At 40.5% G+C, this 10,668-nt stretch overlaps 1 protein-coding gene across 2 annotated transcripts in view; it reads right to left on the reverse strand.

Annotated features, from left to right (window-relative positions):
• Positions 1-8,884, reverse strand: part of Atg1 (serine/threonine-protein kinase unc-51-like protein Atg1) — a 130,146-nt gene extending 121,262 nt beyond the window's left edge. For both annotated transcript variants that reach the window (XM_045737469.2, XM_045737468.2), the window contains exon 1: positions 8,508-8,884. In XM_045737469.2, the coding sequence (XP_045593425.2) occupies positions 8,508-8,597 (90 nt within the window). In that variant the 5' untranslated portion in view covers positions 8,598-8,884. The remainder of the gene's footprint in view (positions 1-8,507) is intronic.
• Positions 8,885-10,668: the final 1,784 nt, after the last annotated feature.

Raw genomic sequence — 10,668 nt, forward strand, 5'->3', positions numbered from 1 at the left:
TCGCATATTATATATATATATATATATATATATATATATATATATATATATATATATATATATATATATATATATATATGTCGTACCTAGTAGCCAGAACTCACGTCTCAGCCTACTATGCAAGGCCCGATTTGCCTAATAAGCCAAGTTTTCATGAATTAATTGTTTTTCGACTACCTAACCTACCTAACTTTTTCGGCTACCTAACCTAACCTATAAAGATAGGTTAGGTTAGGTAGGGTTGGTTAGGTTCGGTCATATTTCTACGTTAATTTTAACTCCAATAAAAAAAAATTGACCTCATACATAATGAAATGGGTAGCTTTATCATTTCATAAGAAAAAATTAGAGAAAATATATTAATTCAGGAAAACTTGGCTTATTAGGCAAATCGGGCCTTGCATAGAAGGCTGAGAAGTAATTATATATATATATATTATATATATATATATATATAATTATATATTATACATATATGCAATTATATATATATATAATTGCATATATGCAATTATATATATATAATTGCATATATATATATATATATGCAATTGACGATCACAAAACACTGATCATTTTATGCGGAAAATCCACAGAGAAATATGAAATGAGGTGAACGTTTCGGCTTTGTTAAAGCCTTTGTCAACACCAGACTGACTAAGGAGAAGGGAGAAGGGGGAAGATATATAGGCCGACACCTGACCAACCCATCCCTAGGACCAACCTGATTACACCTGACCAACCCTAGGGATGGGTTGGTCAGGTGTCGGCCTATATATCCTCCCCCTTCTCCTTAGTCAGTCTGGTGTTGACAAAGGCTTTAACAAAGCCGAAACGTTCACCTCATTTCATATTTCTCTGTGGATTTTCCGCATATATATATATATATATAAACCTAGAAGGGGTACCACCTCTGGTGCAAGTGTAGGGACCCATAGCCTCGGAGAAGAAAATAAAGAGTACTCAGAGAAGACCTTGTGGTCTTCACCATTGGTCTCTCCACCATTTGGTCCGGGAGACATCTCCCGTCACGCTGGGTGCAGTCGCACCTCCACAGATCTCCAGTATCATCTATTGATACTGGTGATGGCTCAAAAGGGCCACCACTTACGAGCTATTCATGCCCGTGCCACCTTTTGGGTGGCTTCATCTTCATCTTAACACATTCACAAGGGAGACATCTCCCGTCACGCAGGGTGCATTCGCACCTCCACAGATCTTCAGTATCAGCTCTTGATACTGGTAATGGCTTAAAATGGCCACCACTTACGAGCTATTCATGCCCGTGCCACCTTTTGGGTGGCTTCATCTTCATCTTCATCTTAACACATTCACAAGGGAGACATCTCCCGTCATGCAGGGTGCATTCGCACCTCCACAGATCTTCAGTATCAGCTCTTGATACTGGTAATGGCTTAAAAGGGCCACCACTTACGGGCTATTCATGCCCGTGCCACCTTTCGGGTGACTTAATCTTCATCAATCAATCATCTGACCTTGTGGATCCTCACTGAACACTTTGATATTTTCTTCTCCTACCACCCCTATTCTTTTGTTAAGTGTGTATATTTATCTAACTTTATTTGAAAATGTCATTACACAAAAAAAGTTACAATATTGATTACATGCAGGGTACAAGGCTGCTTGTCACAAGTTGTACAGCTCTTCCAGCTCCTCAGATGGCGGGCAGGAACCGTGGATGCAGTGAGCATTTCCTCTCTGGATTGCCACACTAAGGCGCTGAAAAAGAAAACTGGCAGCTCTAGGGTCTCTAGTTGTTTCGATTAGCTTAGACCCCAACTCCTTCAAAAAGCTAGCAGCACATTTACCCCACGCACCAAGTGTCTCTGAGGCAATGGGGACAAAATTGTAGTGGTGCTCAAGGTCTCTGTATTTACGTGACTTGGCCGCTTCCCGGTGATTGGCAGCTCCTCCTGCTTGTGTAGCACTGAAGTCAACATAGGTATTGGCTAAAGTTGAAACGCAAGTGTAGTCCCACACCAACTGTCTACCATTCTTCCAGGGGTTCACCGTAATTCCGTCTGGGCGACCGACAGGCTCATCAGAGTTGCGGGACATTAGGTAACGGGGCTCTCTCTCTGCTGGACAACCGGCTGTGGTAAGGCTTCTCTTAATAATGTCATTAACCTCGCCGTGTCTTGCATGCCATCCTCCCGTCCTTTGGCAAAGAAGGCCATGCCGTCCATATCTGTCGGCCTCTGCCTCGCCGCAAATACACCTGTATTCGGTGTGGATTGGGGCAGCTAGTTGCTAATAGGAAATCACCTGCATGGGAAGCTGCTACAGCTCTAAGTCGGGCAGTGTCATGTGGTGTTGTCGCAGCTTCTAGCAAAGTTGCAGCTTCTTGGTCGGCAATGGGGCGATCCCAGCTGGATTGCTTATGGGCTTCAGAAGGCGGTGGTTGGGGTGCTGGTCCTGCGAGAGAGACCCATTTGGTTGTGCAGTCTGTGAAGCTGGGATCATGTACCCCAGCCTGTTGAACTAGGTGTTCAGGTAGGATTTCCTTCACCAAGTTGTCAGACCCCACTGAAGAGGACAGGAACGCTGGTACAGCAATTTGTGTTGCTGTGCGCACGCCAAGGCCCCCGAGTCTGACAGGAAGGGAGGCCTGTTTCCACTGTGAGTCGCTGAGGGAAAGATTGAGGGCTTTTTCTAGTGTTGATTTCAGCAAGCTGTCGTACTCTTCTGATTTAATATTGTTGAAAGATGGATGTTGAGATATATATATATATATATATATATATATATATATATATATATATATATATATATATATATATTATATATATATATTATATATATATATTATATATATATATTATATATATATATTATATATATATATTATATATATATATATATATATATATATATATATATATATATATATATATATATATATATATGTCGTACCTAGTAGCCAGAACTCACTTCTCAGCCTACTATTCAAGGCCCGATTTGCCTAATAAGCCAAGTTTTCCTGAATTAATATATTTACTATAATTTTTTCCTTATGAAATGATAAAGCAACCCTTTTCTCTATGTATGAGGTCAATTTTTTTTTATTGGAGTTAAAATTAACGTAGATATATGACCGAACCTAACCAACCCTACCTAACCTAACCTAACCTATATTTATAGGTAAGGTTAGGTTAGGTAGCCAAAAAAAGCTGGGTTAGGTTAGGTTAGGTAGGTTAGGTAGACGAAAAAACATTAATTCATGAAAACTTGGCTTATTAGGCAAATCGGGCCTTGAATAGTAGGCTGAGAAGTGCGTTCTGGCTATTAGGTACGACATATATATATATATATATATATATATATATATATATATATATATATATATGAATAAAAGTGACAGACCACGAAGGAAGGATTAAGACACGAATTTCCTTAAGTATTTTCGTATTTAATAATACATCTTCACAAGGATTCTGGACTCGTAATCGTAGGGTCCTGATTCTATCCCCGGTGATGGCAGAAACAATGGGCACAGTTTCTTTCACCCTGATGTCCCCCGTTACCTAGCAGTAAATAGATACTTGGGACTATCTAATGCAGTTATTAGAAACATACAAATTAAAGAAATTAATTCAGATTTAGAAGAACTAAGAAATGCACAGAGACCTGAAAGCTGCAGTATTAAAAGTTATGACAAGTTCTGTAATAATAGGTATTTGTATGGTCAGCACAGTAACCGGACCAGGCAATGTGATGTAGTAATTGCGCGAATTCGCCTTGGCTATAGACACATCTGGCAGGTTAGTGAGGCTGAGCCACTACCAGAATATTCAGATTGTAAACTCTGTGATAAACCTTTAATGCATTCACTAGAACACTATATTGATGAATGTGAAACCGTAAAGGACTTTAGACCTCCTGGCCTATTGTACCACCAACTGTGTAACTATTTTATTGACTCAGGTGTTCTGGACGACATCCTAACAATTTACCCAAAATTTGCTTGTCCATTTTAAAGAATGAAGAACAATTTCTACTTATATTCTAAGCTGTATCACTTATGAACCCATCCCTGCCCTTGTGTGGCAGTGCACAATAGAAAGTTGTTTTCACATATCCACACATTAAAACATTGATTGTAACCGTGATATATATGTGCTTCAGCCTACAGTTTAGGCCTATTGTCTTATGTATGACCCTCTGTCCTGCGTGACAGTGAATACTAGCATTAACCTCAATTTAATAAGACTATCAAAATCCTCAGATTAGGCAAAATTGTAATTAATTTTGTCAATAAAGATGTTAATAATAATGGGAGTTAGACAGCTGTTACGGGCTGCTTCCAGGGGGGGGGGGCGGTTGGAAAACAAAAATAGTTACTTAGTAGTTAGTAACAGTTGAGAAGTGGGCGGAAAGAGCAGAGCTCAACCCTCGCAAGCTCAACTAGGTGAATACAGTATTTAACTTTTGACACGAACTGCTATCGGGAAAGGATGTCCGGGTGCTGGAAAGGATAGCAGGGAGGGGGATAGCCGGGAGGAGGTGGGGATAGCCGGGAGGAGGTGGGGATAACCGGGAGGTGGTGGGGATAGCCTGGAGGTGGTGGGGATGGCCGGGAGGTGGTGGGGATGGCCGGGAGGTGGTGGGGATGGCCGGGAGGTGGTGGGGATAGCCGGGAGGAGGTGGGGATAGCCGGGAGGAGGTGGGGATAGCCGGGAGGTGGTGGGGATAGCCGGGAGGTGGTGGGGATAGCCGGGAGGTGGTGGGGATAGCCGGGAGGAGGTGGGGATAGCCGGGAGGAGGTAGGGATAGCCGGGAGGAGGTGGGGATAGCCGGGAGGAGGTGGGGATGGCCGGGAGGAGGTGGGGATAGCCGGGAGGGATGCATTAGATACAGCAAGCCTGGCAGGTCAACGCTCCACCAACGCGTCAACCCATTCAAAGAAACAAAAAAAAATTGTGGCACATGATTCGAGAAAACGTTGACCTTCAGCGCTAGTTATGCAGCCGTTGCAAACTTTAAATGTTCAACTGTATCATTTTACCCATATGATTACTTTTGTATATACACACATGTTTAGTAAAATATTTTATTTGGCTATGGAATTACCTATGTTGATACAAAATACTGACAAGCCAATTTTGTAGTTTTATTTCCAATACAGGTACAGCTTTTCTCGTTTCAAAATAGATTTAATAATTAAATATGTGAATATGCTCGAAGTCTTTTGTTTTTACTTGCTACCACAACCAACAAGTAAAGCGTATTAATACTGTGAAGCACACAAACAATATAACGAACCCGGCCTGAGGTCAGGCTCGACTTGTGTACCGTTTAATAATTGCCCGTAATTTTCATGGTTGTATTGTTTCATTCATTAATTATACGCAACAGTATAATTTCCTTTTGGCAGCAGTGAGAATAGTGCATCTACCTCGAGTTTACAGTGATGTAACAGTCACAGTAGGGGTGGCCACCAGTCACCCCAGCAGCCATCATAGGGTGCATGACAAGAGCTGCACAATTGCAGATGGATTTTCAACTATCTATTGAAGTGGGGCAAAATTTACAGAGCACTTATGTATTAACTTATGATTTTACTGCACCTCTTGCTTGATTGTGGTGACAATCTGTGTTTACTACCCATCTTCCAAATATGATTGAACCCATAGCTAATGTGGAGGGAATTACAAAATATTTACTGTTGAACAATCGCCCCTCCTGAAAGAGCTAACTTTTGTACTACTGTACTGTAATGGACTAATAAAAGGCAGACTAAAAATTAGAAGAGTACCAATACATCTAACCAAAGCCTTAATAAGCAATTTGAGGCCTACCATATGCAAGCTTTGGCATAATTCAGTACATTATATATTATACTAGGCCTAGGAAAAAGTTATGTTTGGTTTTGCCATCTTTCATGGGCACTCTACAAAATTAACAGCAAAATGTGGAAGTTTTGTATGCAATAGTCCATATTTTGTACTTCCATAGCAACCATAGGTACTACTGTCATTTTTAGATGACAGATAGATTTACTGCACAAGTTTACAAGCCCCAAAATACTATAAAACCAGCCAAAACAATAACTTTGTGCTGTGGGCACTCTCTCAGTGTTTGGTGTAATTTTTTTTAGCCCAATAAATAAAAAGTGACCATGACTGAAATAGAGATATACTCTAATACGTAGACATGTAACTTAAGTGCTCTGTGAAGTCTGGTTTTAGACCTTTAGAGTAATTAGTCAACAAAGTAAAATCTGAAGCATCTATCTCACAAAGCTCCGACACCCATCATCCCCTCCAAGGAAGAGTGGCTACGACGTAGTTCACCTGACTCCTTCATGCCAATGTAGCTCCCAGGAAAGGCCTAAAGTTCCAATTAGACACCAGATGAGATTGTGGTCCAGCTTTATTGTGGGTGCTGGTGGCTCAGTAGGTAGAAGTGTACTCTCCTAGTTGTATTCGCATAGTTGTGCTGGCAGGGGTCGAGCTTTTGGCTCTCTGGTCCCGCCTTTCTACCTCTCTCCTATACTGTGGGCTGCTGCTTTTGTGGTCTGTGGTTCGAGGCTCCGAGGGTCAAAGTGAATGAATGAATGAATATATATATATATATATATATATATATATATATATATATATATATATATATATATATATATATATATATATGTCGTACCTAGTAGCCAGAACGCACTTCTCAGCCTACTATGCAAGGCCAAATTTGCCTAATAAGCCAAGTTTTCATGAATTAATGTATTTTCGACTACCTAACCTAACTTTTTCGGCTACCTAACCTAACCTATAAAGATAGGTTAGGTTAGGTTAGGTAGGGTTGGTTAGGTTAGGTAGGGTTGGTTAGGTTCGGTCATATGTCTACGTTAATTTTACCTCCAATAAAAAAAAATTGACCTAATACATAATGAAATGGGTAGCTTTATCATTTCATAAGAAAAAAATTAGAGAAAATGTATTATTTCAGGAAAACTTGGCTTATTAGGCAAATTTGGCCTTGCATAGTAGGCTGAGAAGTGCGTTCTGGCTACTAGGTACGACATATATATATATATATGACAATATCAGACCACGGAGGAAGAATTGAAACAGGAATTTTCTTAAGTACTTTCGTTTATTAATAAATCTTCAGAAGGAATCACATTGTATTCAGATGTGTTCAGACACATCTGAATACAATGTACTATTTATAACTTAAAGTTATAAATAGTTATATATATATATATATATATATATATATATATATATATATATATATATATATATATATATATATATATATATATACACACACACACACACACACACACATATATATACATACATGTGTGTGTGTGTGTACGTGTGTGAGAGTAAGAGAGAGAGTATGAGAGAATGTGAGAGTATGAGAGAGTATGAGAGTATGTGAGAGAGTATGAGAGTATGTGAGAGAATGAGAGTATGTGAGAGAATGAGAGTATGTGAGAGAATGAGAGTATGTGAGAGAATGAGAGTATGTGAGAGTATGTGAGAGAGTATGAGAGTATGTGAGAGAGTATGAGAGTATGTGAGAGAGTATGAGAGTATGTGAGAGTGTGAGAGTATGTGAGAGTATGTGAGAGTATGAGAGTATGTGAGAGTATGAGAGTATGTGAGAGAGTATGTGAGAGTATGTGAGAGAGTATGTGAGAGAGTATGTGAGAGTATGAGAGAGTATGAGAGAGAGTATGAGAGTATGTGAGTATGTGAGAGTATGTGAGTATGTGAGAGTATGAGAGTATGTGAGAGTATGAGAGTATGGGAGTGCAAGAGAGAGTATGAGAGAAAGTCTGAGAGTATGAGAGAATGAGAGTGTGAGGGATTGTGTTAGGGTAGATGTAGTTAAGTTGACCTGTTTTAAGTAGAGGTGGAGTAAAGTTAATTAGGTTCTAAAGCCTACTGGCGAACCGTCTTTGGTATGACTGGACTTGTATCCAACTTGAACAGTTGATTTACAAACACAGGAGTCATCTGGGCTGTAAACACAACATGATGCTCAGGCTCCTGCCACCTTCACTACCTCTTTACCATGTTGTCATCACCTCTGGGTAAATTTATATGTCCAATATATATGATATATTTACTGGCATTAAAGCAAAGAATGTAGGATTTTACAGATTCGTGTCTAGAGTGGTTGAGATTTAGGTTTAAGTTGTAAGTCTACTACACATGAAGAAAGTTATAAGGATATTGTGTTTCGTGCTATAATAGTACTTTATAAGCAGTGACTATCTTGCATCATACGTTGCATTCAACATATGCGGAGAATGCGACAGGGGCGGCTGGCTCTCTTTACTCCATTATACATGTCATCTGCCAGATTTTCTGCAGCTGTTATTACCACATACAACTAATAAAGCTTGATGTATTTGCGGTAGTGGGTTCATAGAGGAGGAGGAGGAAGCCTATAGCTGTGGGTGAGGGAGGCGGGTCCTGGTGGAGAGGGCGCAGGCTCCCCCACACATGCACCAACACCCCCCACCAGTCACTCACCTGTTTATGTCGACCTTTGAACACCACGGCAAAGGCACCGTGACCTATGAGGTCCTTGGTGCTATACTCGTACTCCCCGACCACCTCCATGGCGGTGTGGATACTGTGTGGGTGTACGGGTGTGGATAATCACTTACACCTCCACCATGGCCGCCGACTGTGCCTCACCAACACACTTGCTCGATCAATACTAAATATCGCGCCTTTATTCTGCTACCGACACTCTCAAGCATTAAGTGACATGATTGACAGTAAGTCTGCAAGGGTCGAACTCGCTATATTCAATGCCGTATATAAAATGGCAACTAATATTTAAGCGATTTAATAGTGAAGGGCGACGAGGGGGTTCGTCACGTGACCCCTCTGGTGGCTCAAGTCTTACTGAGTGTCGTCTGCTGTGATCAGCTGATGGACGCGCCACGCCGCTCCTCCATGCTCCTCCCGCCTCAAAAACTAGCTTCCTCTTTGCCCTCCATTCTCAAACTGTGTTTTCTATGCTTTATTTAATGCTAGATCGGCTGATTATATTTTTAACCTTGCTAATATGATATATAATTATGATTCGTGAATGTATTTAGCGATGAAAATTCAGTTTGCATCATACACACGTAAACAAAAAGCGTCACAATACATATATTACAAACGGCGCCTAATTTAAATTTACAACAAACAAAACGATGTGTTGATCATGATATAAGAGCCTCCTAAACCTTATAGTTCTTCAAGTTGTTTCTGCGGTAGGGCAAAGTTAAAACTTATAAAGAATCTTAAAATTATAATGTACACCGAAAACGCGCTAGAAATGTAATAATTATCTGTACACGAATCACATGAAGTTAACTACATTAATAACATATCAATTATGACACTAGTTCACCACATATGTAAGTTGCTTTGCTTGAAGACTGTACTTGTAATCGCTGTTTAACCCGGTAATTGTTGACATAAAACTATACACTCAATTTTGCAACTAGCTCATCAAGACTGTAACTTGTTTACCTAAATGAATTTTGGGGGTTCTTGAGCCCATTATGTACCTCTGTAACCTTTTCCACTACCGCCCACATGATGGGTATTGGGTGCATAATAAAATGAACTAAACTAATTAACACTGTTACTACCTGCAGACTGGAGTAGTAGTGGTAGGCATCCTTCAGTCTCGGGAGACTATGGAGTTGCGCTCTGGTTGCTCTCCAGGGCGTAAAGCCTGAGTAGGTCAGTATGGAGAAGCTGTTACCCATACAGCATGTCCCCCCTCTCCACGTTGCTGAAATTATCCAATGGAAAGGCAAATGCCATTACACATGGTTCCAGCACCGTCGCAGGAGCTGCCAGAACGAGGTCGAAGTCGACAACGAACTGCCTTAGGACTCCAACTTCGGATTTTTCCTCGAGGTTGACTCCTGAAGCCTTTCCCAAAATAAGAGTATGGCCGCAAGGCAGCGGAGGTTTCAGAATCAGAATCAGCAGACTGGAGTACTTACATATTTATGAAAGGAAATAATACCATGCAAAGAATAAAGCACCTAAATATATACATGTAAATAAAAAACCTACATTTTGTATATAAAAAACCTACGAAAACCTATAAAAAATGCCTTGGCTCAGTACACAACGCTGTTTTGCTGAATACTTCGCTCATATTGAAGCTTCCCCCTCAAGCAGTCTTCATCGATCTAGCTACAGCTTTTGACACAGCAAACGGGGTAATCATACTAGAACAGCTTGCTGAGCTAGCAATACAAGGAAAATTACTTTAGTAATTTGTGATGCAAAGTAATTTCGTCCTCTCCAGCAGTTGATTTGCCTATTTCTAGTGCATGATTTAATTCCTATTCAGTTATGTCATTAAGATCTGACTCGTCAATAGCTGTACAGGCAAGATCGATGGTTCGTTGTCTGTTTGGGGCATGTCATTAAGTTTGTTCTGTATGTTACTTGTGAGCGAGTTATAACTTGATGTTAGTGCCCATTGATCAAGGAGAATGTGTACTTGTTCTAGTGGGCTGTGGTGCAGTGGTTTGGTTTCTACCTAGTCTCTGGGTAATATGTGCCCATGTCATACCAAAGTTCATGGTTAATGCACGCCCATGCCCACATTTCCTGGGGAAAACACACCCATGCCCACTCCTACCCCCCACAGTTCCTGGGAAAACACACC

The sequence above is a fragment of the Procambarus clarkii genome, chromosome 28 (genome assembly GCF_040958095.1).
Source record: "Procambarus clarkii isolate CNS0578487 chromosome 28, FALCON_Pclarkii_2.0, whole genome shotgun sequence".
Classification (NCBI taxonomy): domain Eukaryota; kingdom Metazoa; phylum Arthropoda; class Malacostraca; order Decapoda; family Cambaridae; genus Procambarus; species Procambarus clarkii.